The 15677-nt window shown below is 41.7% G+C and overlaps 1 protein-coding gene across 3 annotated transcripts in view; it reads right to left on the bottom strand.

Annotated features, from left to right (window-relative positions):
- LOC127595582 (voltage-dependent calcium channel subunit alpha-2/delta-3-like) overlaps positions 1–15677 on the bottom strand; it is a 104561-nt gene that overhangs the window by 23960 nt on the left and 64924 nt on the right. For all 3 annotated transcript variants that reach the window (XR_007961289.1, XM_052057195.1, XM_052057194.1), the window contains 13 exons: positions 11001–11072; positions 8958–9038; positions 8275–8349; positions 7422–7505; positions 7287–7358; positions 6563–6624; positions 6422–6489; positions 5838–5883; positions 5246–5343; positions 5049–5142; positions 4852–4947; positions 4517–4638; positions 3707–3784 (listed from right to left, as the gene is read on the bottom strand). Coding sequence is in view for 2 of the 3 variants with exons in the window: in XM_052057195.1 (XP_051913155.1) it covers positions 3707–3784; positions 4517–4638; positions 4852–4947; positions 5049–5142; positions 5246–5343; positions 5838–5883; positions 6422–6489; positions 6563–6624; positions 7287–7358; positions 7422–7505; positions 8275–8349; positions 8958–9038; positions 11001–11072 (1048 nt within the window). In the remaining variant the exon portion in view is untranslated. The remainder of the gene's footprint in view (positions 1–3706; positions 3785–4516; positions 4639–4851; positions 4948–5048; positions 5143–5245; positions 5344–5837; positions 5884–6421; positions 6490–6562; positions 6625–7286; positions 7359–7421; positions 7506–8274; positions 8350–8957; positions 9039–11000; positions 11073–15677) is intronic.

Below are 15677 nucleotides of genomic sequence, written 5' to 3'. Positions count from 1 at the left end.
CAGGGAAATCAATCCCTGCCATGAACTCTCAGATGAAGAGAATGTCATCAATATAAGGTGTCATTATTCTCCGTTTGAAGATTTTTAGAACAAGATGACATGCGTGGGTACACCAAAATGAGCCGTTCATACAGAAGGAAAGGCATTGTCCAAAAGATAACTCGGGCAGTATTTTCCTTGAAAGCTGGCACACCAGGACAGACACCAGGAATTCCGATAAAATGAAAACAATTTGCACAAGCTGAAATGTGACTACCGGTAATCATTTAAGAACACAACCCCCATCCACAAATGCTTGCATACTTTATAATGAATTACATTTGTAATCATTCCGAAGGATTTAACTTTGCAATAACAGTAATAAAATTGTGAAGGTTGGGTTAGGGTTACCCTAACTCATATACTCAGCTATGGGGGAAAAAAATATGACACCGCCGATATTTCCTAATTTTCCTGTATATTTTAGAAGTACACCTATAAGTTGTGCAATTGGCTGGCAATGAGTTCAGGGTTTACCCTGCCTACTACCTCAAGTTGGCTGGGATTGACTCCAGCGCGCCCACGACCGTCGTGAGGATAAAGCGGCTCAAATAAAAGTGCTACAATTTGTTTGAATCAATATGAGCAGGACACCCTAAACATCTCATAACGGTTGAATTTAAGAGCAGATTTAGACATAGTTCTTTTTCACAATTTTCTTGATGATAATTAGAAACATCATCGACTCAAACCCAAAATAAAAGTCAGATAATTTAAAAACCCATAACCATGTAACTTTCATACATTTAGAAAAGGTGTTACAATACTAGACTACACTGAAAATCTACCCTTGGTAGTCGACTGTGGTTATTTCACTGTGGCGTTTTCTGTAATATCCATAATCAGAAAACAGCACTGGATTGTACTGTAGCTTGCTAAAGCATGTACAGTAAACATACACAGATGCTGTCGGTCTCAACGGCTGACCTGACATTCATGGCTCTATGCATTATGCCAGCAAACCCACTTGCACGTGGCACAGGATGTGACACACTCACAGATATGTTGGCATTCACGTGTGTGTGTGTGTGTGTGTGTGTGTGTGCGTGTGTGTGTGTGTGTGTGTGTGTGTGTGCGCGCTTGTGTTTGCGCGCGCGCGTGTGCATTCGGCAACGTTGTGACTCAAGAGATGTCTCGGGGGTCCAGTGGTGGGGAGGGGGATGGGTGCGATAGGCCCATGGGGTACCGTGGCGTGTGATGTCATCAGCCTGTCCTGTCAAGTTAGTCTAGGAGCGTATTCACAAGTCGACAGCTCGTTCGAACACAGGCCGGTGAAAACTGGCCCCAACCGGCCTACGCTAAATTTGCATTCCAGCCTACATATCCCCTCCCGTCTGACTCTCTTACATAAAATCATTCTAACAGGCAACCGCCAATCTGACAGCCATGATCATCATTACTGCACATCAGCAGCCTTTGTAATTGTTCTTTCTCCTTGTTGAAGCTGGAATAGTGCCTCGGATTGCAGCTTCACGAGGACACAACCTGGGAAAAATACCGACACGGTGGGCTGCATGCTTGCCACTCTGCCAGGAGTGCGATGCATCTGCGTGCGCGCGCGTGAGCGAGAGAGAGCCGAGGCACCACACAGACTCTCCCATCTCTGTCCTTCTGCTCCAATGGTTCCCCCCAGGCCTATAGTACCCACAATGCATTGCTCTCATGTCAACGCAGTCAAGCACCGTGAAAATGTTTCTCTTTTCCTTCCCTTCTCTGTTCCCTCCCTTGTCTTACCAATGGTTATTCCCGACACGATGGATGCTCTCTGCCAACGTACAGCTTTGTCCTGTGATTCTTGCCCGACGATACTCGTACTGTGCAGCTGTTTATATGCCTCCATTTCTGCTCGTACATACTGCAGTTTCTCAATCATGATGTAGATTTTTCTACCCAACAGAAAATCATGAATAATCGAAGAGGCGTATTATCCAAGAGTACGTGCAAAACTACAAAAAGTGGTCACAATCTACCAGATGTTTAATGGTAATAGGTGTACTTTGATTCCGATTTGATATCTAATGTTTCATGTTCCAACAGTCAAATATAATATGATTTTTGCTGCACACAAAGATCCAAGTGGATTTGTCCCCAAAGGGTTTGGGGCGATCAGCATAAGAAACCGTCTGAAAATAAAAACAAAGACGCCGTTGCGCTTTATACGGTCCAAAAGTGGATTTCCTGGATGGCAAGAAGTATTTTCAGAATAGACTTTTATTCTTTTTAATTTTTTGCCATTTTGCAATGCTGTTACACTCAGTAAACACTGATGACGATCGGCGCAACGCTGTGGGATGAACCGCTGTTTTTGGTTTCGTGAGATCACGTGTTCACGCGACAGGTTTTCAAGTGCCACACCAGGAAGTGACAGCTCCGACAAAGGCTCAAATGTCGACAGCCGAAACTGTTATCAAGGTAATAGAACCTGTCTTTACACACACACGCACACACACACACACACACACACACACACACACACACACACACACACACACACACACACACACGCACACACACACACACACACACACACACGCACACACACACACACACACACACACACACACACAAATAATAATAATGTGTCTGAACACAAGAAATCCCAATCTATCACATTGCGGTTAAAAACAGTGTCACCAACATTACAGTACACAACAAAACCAGCTTTTGATAGCAATTTTCAAAGTGTGTGTAACATATGAGTAGGGCTGAATATTCATTCAGATTTTCAAAATGGATTCAGTTCGATTCATAGGGGCCAAATTTGATTCGATTTATGATTCAGTTTAATTCATTTTTGATCCAGTTACAATAAATAATCATTTTAATTCATTCCAACCACAGGGCAGGCTGTGTAAATAAAGTGACAAAAATACACATTCCACATTCGTCTGACTGTGTCGCAACGTTTCAGTTCATTGTTGTATTTGTGTTTTTTAAAATAAAAAAAAAACTTCCAGACATCTGCCTTCAAGCTTGTTGGCACTGATTTCAGTGCTTCAGCCATGTTGTTTTGTTTTGCTAGTCTCACGAGGTGACGAGATCTCGTGCAACTCGAGAGGTCACTTGAATTTCTGGCAAAAAGGATCAATGTGCTTTTAAGAATCGATATCGGGCCCTGAAAAGAAAAATCGATTTGATTCAATTAACTTACTTTTTTTAATCCCAGCCTTGATGCTGTAGACTGCAAATTTCCCCAGTGTGGGACAAATAAAGGTTATCTTACTTACTTATACGAGTGTGTGTCATTCTCGGGAAATGATGGTAATATTAGGCAGAGAAGGATGGAAATAACCCCTGGATGGCAGTTTGCAATCATCTGCACTGAGTGTCCATTACTGTATTTTCTGTCACGCGATGTGATGGATGAACTGGAAGGGATAGAACACCCTACATCTGCTTGTCTACACCACTTTTTACCTTCTCATTATAACTTCCATTGCTACAAAATTGTGCAAACATGATGTTCTCTCAGCTGATAAAATACACTTGTGGCATTAATGAGCCTAACATCTATGAATGTTTTCAGGCTTGAATACACCTCGATGAAAGAGTCAGTTCAATGTTAAAAGATAAGTGAGACAAATGCAGAGCATATCAGCAGAGGAGAATTTTGCAGCCACTGTCAATCTTAGAGTGAGCGGGGGAGAATCAGCCATCCTCTACTTACCCGCAGCTATGGGTGATTTCCTCTCATCCAGGAGCTGAATGGCTGTGCTGGCTCGGACAACACTCTTGTTTTCGGAGCCTACAAGCAAACATACACAGCTCATGATTCATTTCAAAATTTGTTTTGATCAGTTCAGAACTGGCGAGGGATGCACGAAAGATAAACGCTGAAGAGCATTGTTTCCGGGCTGCAGCTTCCTGCAGTGTATGAGTGAATCCAAGGTGATAGTACGTCGTACAATTTAAAAAAAAAAGTATACTTAACTCTTGAAATTGTATTTACTTTTTTCTGTTTTGAATAAATGCGTTTTTTTAAATATCTTGAATTTGTATGTCATGTCATGTCAACGGAACGTTTAGGGATGCCAAGAGAAATAAATGATATGGTTTTGGAAAATAGGGGAAGTCAAACCCCCTAATTTCTTTACGGTATTATGTTTATATAACTCGACTGGTCTAAACATGGCATTCTCATTAATATTTTGTTTGTGGAATGTTTTGTCCATCTCACGTGGTGCGATTGTGAGCACGAATGGTTGTTTGTCTGTGTGCCCTGCGATTGGCTGGAAACCAGTTCAGGATGTACCCTGCCTACTACCCGAAGACAACTGGGCTGGGCTCCGGCACACCCGCGACCCTCGTGAGGATAAGCGGATTGGAAAATGGATAGATGGATGGATGGCATCTCAGGGCACGACCATTTTGCCACTTTTTGTCGACTAAAGATGACATCACAGTTTGTTCGAGGCTCAGGTAACAACCAATCATGGCTCAGTTTCAGAAAGCGGGTGCAGCATTCTCATCTACTAACCTGTGTTGAAGGGCAGGGAATAGACAAAGGTACCAGGAACTTGTTCAGCTGCCCTTTTGTACCACAGGGGGAAGTGATCGGCATTGAACACGCCTTCTTTGTCTTCAGCAGTCAGGAAGTCTCTTGAGACACACAAAAATGAGGGAGATTCAAAAACTCAAATGAAGTCACCGGCCACAATTTGTTGAGTCAAAACCAACAGAATACGTGTATGGGTGGAAACGCAATCATGACAAAGTCACTAGCAAGCTGACATTGTGTTCATGACCGTAGTTCGCATTGCAATCTACACTGTTTTAGCAAAATAAGGGAACCAAATTGAAACTTTTACTTACTGACTGGTAAGCTTGTCAGGCACAACAAACAGGTTGATTCTGGACAGGCCGGTCCTTGTGCCAAGATAGGCAATCTCAACTCCTTTGTCAGAGTTCCTGTGTTTTAAAATGGTTAAGAAATGCAGACTCAAGTAACACCATAATTCGGCAAACGTTATATTAGTGTGAGCGCACGAGCATATGTGATTGTGCCATACTCAGATTTATTGAGCACCAAGCTGGTCCAATACGCCTCCAATGGGGCAGTTACCACGGCATCAAAAAGGACCTCTTGAACCAACTCCTTATCACCTACAAGAAAGAAAGAAAAAAAAAACAGCCACAAATTATAACCGGTCAAATAACACAAAGTGCATCAGTTAATTAAGATGGCTTATTGGTGAGTTTTACAAACATTGCAGTTGGGGTTCATGACCAGTGAGGTAGCGTTTTATTGCCTCTATTTGTGTCAGGTAGCGGTGCTCTGGGTGCTCATCTGTAATGCAGTAGGTCCTGTTTTTAGGCAGATAAAAAAAAAAGCCCCAAAAATTAATTAAATATTGTATTCACAAAGTGCCACATGCCAATTGACAACAGATGTTTTCCATATGGAGCAGTTTAAAAATCACATTTTCAAAAATACGAACTGAACCCAAAAATCTAAGACCCAAACTATGGGGAAAACACATTTTCCCCTAATAGGATACAGTTTTGCATAATGCATAGAGAAAACTGGTTGCAATGTCATAACAAGCTTACGCTTAAAACTGATAATCATCTTTCAGGATACAGTGTATCAGTCACTTTATTCTTTCCTATTCTTGACAAGACGGAAGCTGTCAAAATTGTTTTTTTTTGTTTTAATTCAAATGAATAGTTTTTAGAAACACTTTAAATTACACTGCTACGGTTCTCAAAAATACACAGTCAAAAAAAAAAACTACAAATATCTCCTGAGAAATTAAATTGATTTCCCTTCAAAATGCTTGTGTCTTTCATACTCATACCATTCATCTGCAAGGGCTACATCAGGATGCTCTAAATCGTGAAGGCCTGTAAGAAAAAAAAATAAGAATAACAATAATTAAAAAAAAAAAAGATCACATGAACTACCATTAAGTTAAGATGGAGAAGACATTAAAGTCTTGCACTCTCATGAAGCAGGTGTTAAAAAATGTATTTTGTGTCTGGTTTTGGCAGGTCTGATTGGATCAGGAAGAGCCAAGTCATGCTCAGACCGCTCCCAGTGATGGATATGTTTGGAGTTACAAAGAGACCACCGTGACATGAATATTTACGTGCATGAGGCTGGAGGTGGAAGTTAGACATTGCTTGACAGTCGCATCGATCACGACATAGTCAACACATATAAAAGGCTGCTAAAGAAATCTTCAACTTCCTGTCTAATGAGGAGGTTTTATCTTAAATTTACTACTTCAACGTATGTAATGGTGGAACAACTTTTGCATTGATTTCCATCTTTAATATCCGGGAAAAAAATGCCATTTGAAAAGAGGTGTGAAGACCTTTTACCACTGTTTGCACGCATAAAACCATATGGCTTCAGAAAAAAATACTGTGAATGTCATACCTTCTTCCACAGTGACATTCCCTGTGAAGAAGAACTTGCCGTGGCCCCTGGAAAGAGCTACTCCAAGACTAGTGATAAAACAAATACCCTTTTTTGTTTAAATCTTCATCGTGCAAAGACAAACGTCTCCATGTTTCTCACCTGAAAGGAGTACCCTGGATGTCTGTGTAGTAGTAATCGTTGTGCAACACCAGCACACGCCTCTGGAACAAAACGAAAAACACATTCTGTTGAAGCCTGTATTCATATAGCCAGCACTAACTCATGTTGTGGTTCAGTATTTTATAGAAATTTGCTGCAGCATGGCACCATCTAGCGGAGATAAGAGTATTTGCTTGTGGCATGGGGTTGTGTTGTTTTCACCGTGAAGTTTTTATTTGCATTAACATTGTGAATATGAATGAGCGTTGTGCATATGAATGTGTGTACAGGATTTGGAAATCTGAATTTGCATACTGAGTGTTTATTAATCAGCTGGAAGTGCTCACGAAAGCTTTAAAAGTGCAACGCAAAGGCACATGCACGCCCACACAAACACACACAAGCCTGTGTGTGTGTGTGTGTGTGTGTGTGTGTGTGTGTGTGTGTGTGTGTGTGTCTCCAAAAGACACAGGGGGCTCGCTTGTATTCAGCAACATGTGCACGTCAGAGATAAGGGGCTCACACACTGAGACAGACACACTCGTGCATGCAGAGCAAACCGAATCGGACACAAATTCCCCAGTCAGTGTTGGACATCACTGTATCACCTCTTGGCAAAGTGGTCTTTCCCTGCTCAGTGCTCCTTTTGAAATACCATTCAGGACCTTCACAAAACTGTTTTGTTTGCATGTTGTGCATCTGAAAAAACGGGGGAGTCGCTCACCCCTTTGTCGATACTCTTTTTCACTTCCATTGAGAAGGTCCCCGTCTTCCTGTTGACCATGGCGTTCCTCAGCTATGAGCACAAAGACCGTGCTAAGGGTCCAACACTGGTTTAGAATCACAAAAGGTGTCTCACCGTATCGTCTTTGTCCTCCCATTCTACCTCAGACAGATCCACGCTGCTGTAGTTTGGCTTTCTTCGCTTTTTGCCGTCGCCGTACTGGTCAGGCATGACACATGCGCATGTGGAAAGAGCGGTAAAGTGAAGAAAGTGTGATGGGATGACTTCATATTTGTGTCCAAAAAATATGTTTTCCCCATCGTATGTTTTGAATTGATTCAGGTGTGACACATGGATGTAGTTGGTCGGTTGATGAGCCAACAGCTTGCAAGACACATGTTGTTGTTTTGTGCTCTCTTACAATTTGTCACCCATCTGTGTATCGGCGTGTTTTTGTGGAGCAGTCCTGCACACGTGTACTAAGAAGCCTCGTTCGTGTTCATCTGTCAGTGAAGACAGCCTCCCAACCCTCATTAGCACTACTCATTAAGATCTTTGATTCGACCATTATTAAACCATCTGTCGGGCTGTCTCAATGACTGTTTTCGCTTCTCCTTCTTCTCCTCCTCCTATTTACCCATCTCATTCCTCCAGTTTTACTGCACCCTGTTAACTTTCTCTACCCATGCAACTGCACTTCCTCAATCCATACGACGCTAACCCTTAGATGCGTGACCTAGAATACCTACACATTTCCATGAGTGGCGTCAAAAATGACCTCTCTCATTTTGGTTGAAGATGCCCATTAATATTCTGTAAAACCCTTTTTACCTGTCTTGGACTTACAAGTTAACTCACAAATAACATTAACATCATGAAGGAATATGTTCAACAGCAACACCAGGGATCTTAAAACAGCTAAAACAGAGAGGTCCAAAATGAGATAACTTCCTCCCAACGTCGCTCGCAATGAGCACCTAGTACTCACGAGTGGCCGCAGATCTGGGTGGGTGAGAATGTAGCCGTTGTTGGTAATTGCAAATGCATAGCCGTGAATGCCCAACTAGGAGAAAATACACACACACACAAACAGACAACAAACAAATATATTCAGCATCTAAAATGAACAAAGTCACTTGTTGGCTGGCAAAAAGATCAACTGCAACAATATGTAAGGTTCGTTTATTTAAATAATTATAATGATATTAATGTCTAATGTTTGGGTTTCCATATTTTCTATCACGATGGGTGGAGGAAATTATTAGAAGGCACTGCCTATGATGTAGTGTAGTTTCTACACTCTAAACTACAACAAGAGGCATGCTTAATCGAAATTCAACACCGCACCGTAACCGTGTCCAAGAAAAGTAAGCAAAAATAATGATTTGGAGTCTCCCTAATTTTAAGCCTGGTGATCAGTCTGTTTGGGGAAAGGTAACATGCGTGGTTTAATAAACCTAACAGCCCAAATACACCCTATGAAGTACCCAATCCAAATTGGTGAATAATTTACATAATTACTATATTGAAGTAAGAACTGTAAGCATCAAACCTAATAAAAACCTCATTTATATCCTCGGCCCGCTTTGCTATTCCAACTACAACATCCAAGTCCATATGCAGTCTATAATTGTCCTGAGGATTTCAAAAAATAATAATGGCATCTAATACCTTGTATTTAGGAATAGTTTTGAGTAGCTCTGAGACAGGGACATCTGTCCCAACCACCCCGAGTAAAATGCCATGGTTCCGCTGAAAAACACAAAAGGAAATAGAAAAAGTGAACATATTTTTGAATGATTTGAAAAGATTACATGCAGAAAGAACACAGTCTAAAAGTCATTCCCACTTTCAGATATAAAAATGGACAACTAGGAATTATTTGCATCTTAATGACTAAACAGTGAGCATTGTCATCAGTGGCGGTTTCTGGTATGCGCGGAACTGTGGCTGCACATGGCAGCAAGTGATGTTTGATTGTGGCATGGCAGCAATCACTGGAGTTTGTTTTGGGAATTTGTGCCCTCTTGTGGAGTCGGCCGGACTCAAAGGCATACAGGATTAGGAGTAGAAATACTTCAGATTCATGTACTTGTGATAGGGGGTGCAGATGTCGTTTGAGGACATCCAGACCGAGTTTTGCCTCAAGGAAAATTCGAAGACACAGAGCAGGGGTGGAAGTTCTTGCACAGGCTGCCACTCAAGCTGCTAGGACCACCAGACGGTCCTCGATCTCCTCATTTTACGGTGACGTCTCTGAAAGACGATGTCACGTCAGTGCCTTGCATAATAAGTGAACTATCCACGAGGCTGAATTACTATTATCACCATATATGTTAAGTGGGATTAAAGTCCAATTTAAGACAATACTGTTTGCAAAACAAGTTTGCAGATTCATGGACAACTGTCAGTAGTCTCCCGCGCACGCCTCCCTGCCCGCACAGACTACTTACTGGGCTTTTGGTGGACGTAGCGCATTCATATCCGATTCATATCCGCACCCAAAAGAGGGCCAGGTCGGAAACTTAAAAAATGGACTTGAAATGAAAAAAATCAGATGCATGTCAGAAATGAGCAGAAATTTTGCAATTGAGCCTATGTTACGAAGTGTTTCAGAAGACAGCCAGAGGCAGGAGTTTATTTCGTCAAATCAAGTCAACAGTAAAAACATCCACATATAAACCAAAACAAAGAGCGTGTGGACTGAAACCAAAGCTTGTATTTTCTCCCCTTGTCGTACCCCTTGTCAAGTTTGTCATCAAGAAAAGACTTGCGATGGAAATACTTCTTGCCATCTGGGAACCCATTTGTCTTTGTGTGTGTACCGGGCTTAAAGGCCCGTGATTGATCTTGGCACTCAATCTTAACGTGTGAGGTACTCTGTGTTGAGCTTATCCGGAGCACAAATGCCTGATTTCTTATCTTCATGTGTGGGGAGGAGGGGGCGGGGGCGGGGGGAATATCACAGATTAACTTATCTTTCAAGATGTGAAAAAAATTTCAGGGTCTAATTTAGTGATCGATTGATTTACACGTCTGTCAAGGTTTTTCTGTCGCTTTTAACTCAAGACTTTGTTTGGTGTTCTTGCATAAAGTGAATGTATCTTGTTGGGCGATTTATATTTAGCATTAAGTTGAGGAGCATTGGCAGCTCCGTTTGCTTGAGTGCAGTTTTCTGTTCTTTTTTTATTTTTATTTTTTTTTTTTGCCTTGGCCTTGGGGTTCAACTTCTAAGACAGCCTCTCCAATAGGGAGTCTACTCGAAGGGTAACCAAAGTACACTGTGGTGGTGAATCAGGTAGAGCATACTCATTAGATTGCTGCTCAGGGAACTTGTGAGAGTGGCCTCTCAATTGTTGCCGGTTTTGAGCGTTGGAGGACTGCCTGTGAGCCTGAGGTCTTGGACAGTTTGCTTTAAAACCTTGGAGTAATTTACGAAGATGAGCTCATGGATTGATATCGTAATTGAGGCGCCGTCTTGGGCCTTGCTAAACAAAGGCACAATGACCAGTTGTTGAAAGGAGCCCGAACAGTTGGAAAATTATTTTCTTGACAAGCTTTAAAGACTCGTATAATTCACTGCCAAAATCAATCATTCTGTCAAAAATTGGGACCTTTTTCCAAAATGAGCAGTCACAGAATGCTCTAACATCAGTTCGCATTTGCTGGAACTTGAAAGGGTAGTCATCGTGAAATAATGGCGCTGATACTTACAGTCTCATTTTTGGTGCTGAACACAGGCATTGCCACGGTGGTCATCAGCACTGGACCTTGACCGTCATCCAGCTAAGTAGATGTTGAGTGAGTAAATGAGATAGAAAAAGAGGAAGGAGAAAAAAGGGAACCAATAATGGGACACAATTTACCGGTAAGAGGTTTATAAGAAATGACGTTGCCCATTGTCAGGCACATTCCGCGAATCCGCTTGTGACACTCATTTTCAGATCATTCCCTACACAGCGGAGCTGGGAGTAATTGTGCAGCGGACCCAGTCCTACTCAATTATCTTCTTCAGGCTACACCCAATTTATATGACATGTTTTATTCATGTTCTTTATTTGACTTAAAACATGTTCAATCACAGCCAGTCTTTGATCTCCTTCAAAATAAGCTTATCCAAAGGCAGTGCTCCGAGTTAGGATGTGAGTATCTTTCCTCCCTCAAGACTGCTGGAATAATTAAGATATTTATCTTTCCAGCGGCTGCCTGTCTACGCTTGTGAATTCAATTTCTTGACGAAAGTTTGACGCTGTTGTGTTGTGCAGAAACTGCTCACAAGCTGTCGTATGGTTGTCCACTAACAAAGCCCACATGCTTTTAGGCGTACTTTACCTCTGTGGGTATTGACTGCCTAGTCATTGGGGTGGTAAACTCAAATCTTCTGGTTGCTAAGCCTTAGACATTTGAAAACATGGTCGTGCCATTTTGGTCCTTGCATTAGAACAAACAAACTAACCAACCAATTAACAAACTTACTAACCAGGGACAGACTCTGGATTTTTTTCCTCTTCTTGGGCTGAAGGGGGGCGTTGACTGATGTATAGGTGGGGCTGAGCAAATTATTTATAAATATATTTAAGAATATCAAATATAAAGCTGGCGAGAGATTTCTAATGGGGCAATAGACTCCTTAGCCCTGGTCCTGCAGCTAACTAACTAACCAACCAACAAACATAATGGCTTTAGGAATGAAAACGATATTAATTGATACTATATCACCATAAGGTGCCTTTGAAACTTCCCAATTTCACCCCAAAAAGTTTATATTTTCCAGTGAACTTCACACATTAAAATAAATGGTTTTAATGAATTTAATTTTATGATCATTAAAAATCATAGTGATAACACACTCTTTTGAAAAACAATCACTGCAAATTGACAACATGACAATGCAGAGCAGCAAAATATGTGTTTTTGTAATGATTGTACACATGTACGTAATTTTCAGTCACATACACACACATAGTCAAAACAAGTTCAGTGTGTCTTCAACACCTCTCACCCTTTAAGTTGAACATACCCATGTATTAGATTACCAAATAAGAAATAAAATTGTAAATTTCCCCAGTGTGGGACGAATAAAGGATATCTTATCTTATAAATGAGAGGACGAGAGGGGAAACCCTTGGGTGACATGCACGGTGACATGCACGCTTCTCCGCGTTCCCCCCTCGAGAGATTTGGTACCAGAATAGAGTGTCTCCTCTCCTCATTGGGTCTTTATTATGAATGTCTAATTGATAACTCTGACAAATATAGTTCCGTTAGCAAGCCGATTGTATATTGTTCAATAAAAATACTTTGAATTTATGAAATGGTAACATCAATTTCGGTTTGACAGAATGGCCATGTTCAGCTTGACAACATGCAACCACACACATCAATTAAAAATCACAAAACATAACTCTAAATATTTACTCTGCAAGTCGCCAGTGTTGCAGCTTCTACTGAGGAAAGACAAGCTGCTAGTGGTCATGGCAATGAAAACATTAATTACCCCATAATGACGGGATGGATAGCGCTTTCAGGCATATGTGCAAAACGGTCAATATGATTTTGAAAATACAGTACAAATGATCAAAATGACTCGATTCAGCAAATAACAATAAAACGTAAAGGACGTACCAAACATGTACATTGAACTTTTTTTTGAGAGCCTTGTCTTTGTACTGGTGTGCTGTGCAACTGTTGGACCACCTACGATGACAACTTGAAAGTGATATTGACCCAGTTATTGTTGATCCATTTCTGCTGTATCAATCCCTTTCCAACTGTTGTGTTACAGAAAAGATTGCGCATCCTCTCCAAACACCACCTCTATTTTCCCACCACCAATAAGGGTTAATGACAGAAAACTACTCGCCTTCATCCTTTCGCCATCAGACACTGAGCAAAAAGGAAGCGGTGATAGATGGTAATAGCAACTGAGGACACGGGATTGGACATCAAAGGGAGAAAGAAATACGCCTAAGTACTGTAACAATGGTATCAATCAAAGGACAGGGGTGGAGGACTAGATGAGTGGTTGCAAGAGATCCCGGGAACAACATCCCGGATCCCGGGAACAACATCGGACATCTCAGTCCAGAAATGTGCAGTGCTGGGAACAGCAAGGATACTGCGCAGAACCCTCAAGCTTCCTGGCCTCTGGTAGAGGACCCGAGCTCAATGAGGGACGGACACCACCCGAGGGGTGAGATGAGGATTTTTTTTTTTAAATATATTTCCAAGCTCAGGTACAAAATTTTGGGTCATATATCACACGTCCGTAAACACGTGCTCGGAGATATTGTGTAGTCTCGTCAACAGTTTGTCAACTGAATACCCCTTTGTGCTTGAATTCGAATTCATTGGACGGAATTCAGGCTTGTTGTGCTATGCCTGGAAATGGAAAAGTCGAACAAATAGATAAAATGAGGTACAAAGGGATGGACAAAAGGCGACATATTTAAATGTCAAAATCACTGTGAAAGTGGAGCTTCTTTCACTTGCATTGCCCCAGGGAGTAAACGCATCAATTTACATTGTGATAAGTCAAAGAAGGAGGGACATCCTTTCATACTTAATGAGAGCCACCATCACGCCGCCAAAATTCTAGAAATTGACCTGTTATCTGAAATTGCTTAAAGGCCTAATTATGACGGATATTATGTTCTAAAGCTCTCAAAAAAGGTGCTCAATAAAGAGAAAAAGAACCCCACGGTGGTTGTCGGGAGACTGAGGGGTTTTTGTTCGGTCCCACTTCACTAACAGCTTGAGACCAAACCTGTCAACTTTTTAACCTTTAATAAAGGAACACATAGTTGGAGGAAATACTTAGCTCTAGGCAGTAGATTGTACTTTGTAGGACAAAAATTGATACCTCATTTTGTGACAGGCAAAACAGATACACGCACATGCCCTACGGTTGATGTCTGTGGGGACATCATGTAATCTGGGTTCATGTGACAAATGCAAGAGGTGACCTTAGTTTCCTTGGAGACTGAGCTCGGCAATAATAGCAATCATAGGATGCTGTGCATTGCCGCAAAGGAGATTGCAACAACCCACGTAGGAGTCTTCATAAAAAGCTCTCATCAGAAATGAACATTGAAAATGAAACTGTGTAAATATTCTACAGGCATTCTCGACACTTTGGTAACAGTCACACTGGAAATGATGTTCAACTGCTCGCTCACTCCGACACCTTCCACACACGTCAATATTGGCTCTCATGCTTTCCAGGGTGTCACAAACATCCTCAGGAAAATAATGTCGAGAATCGCTGAGGACATTGTGCACGTAATAATTCTGCTGCAAATTTTTTGCCAGTCTGTTGTTTCCTGTTTTTGTTTCTATTTTGTAGTGTGTTGGGAATGCAGCATTAAAAAGAAGGATAATGTGCCATTGGCAGGGCTGTGGTACTCAAGTACGGACCCCTGACTCAACCTATTTTTGACTCGGACTCCTTGGCATTTGACTTGGCCTTATCTCAGACTCGGCCATTGGAGTCAAAATATTTTTAATGACTCGACTAAGGCCAACACTGTTTTTATTCCTGAAAATTAACATCCTTTAAAAGAGACTTGAATTAAAGCTTTTCAGATGATCCAAATAGCAATGTGATTGGTAAACCTGACACGAGGGAACAGCAAACCCTGCCGCAGCAACATATTGATGTTCATTCATTAGTTTAGAGGTCGGCACTGTTTTGTCGCTGCCGCTCACTGCTCGGTCCAGTTTGCTGCTCCCCGGTGCCAAATCTCCTCCTTATCCCTCCTGACCACCATTAATAAAGCAATATTCATTCATTCATCTTCCGAACCGCTTTATCCTCACAAGGGTAGCGGGGGGTGCCGGAGCCTATCCCAGCTGTCTTCGGGCAGCAGGCGGGGGACACCCCGAATTGGTTGCCAGCCAATCGCAGGGCACACAGAGACAAGCAACCATGCACGCCCACATTCAGACCTAGGGACAATTTAGAGTGTTCAATCAGCCTGCCATGCATGTCTTTGGAATGTGGGAGGAAACCCAAGTACCCGGGTTTTTGAAATTGTTTTTTGTTGTTTGTCTGCACACACGGTGAGGAAAACAAAGGGTGCCATACCTTCTAAGAAAAGTGTTGAGCAGAATGAAATTTCTCTAATTTTGTGGTTGTGAAAATTGTATTTTTCTGTCTGAGCGTTTACTCTCTATCTCCTCTGGACTTGGATTCAGATCTCGTGGACTCTGACTTGAATTGACTTGGACTCAGACATTTATGACTGGAACTTACCTGGGACTTGATAAAAGTGGACCTACCTACCTATCTAGCTGTCTCAAATTCGATCTGACCTGTAAGTTTATATTTGATTGAATTTGTAACGCAAGATACTTCCTTCCAGATGAATGTCATTAATATGCATCTTTTGT

This window comes from Hippocampus zosterae, chromosome 2, assembly GCF_025434085.1.
Source record: "Hippocampus zosterae strain Florida chromosome 2, ASM2543408v3, whole genome shotgun sequence".
NCBI classification, from domain to species: Eukaryota; Metazoa; Chordata; class Actinopteri; order Syngnathiformes; family Syngnathidae; genus Hippocampus; species Hippocampus zosterae.
Note: the sequence above shows the minus strand (reverse complement) of the source record. Positions and strands in the feature narration are given on the sequence as shown.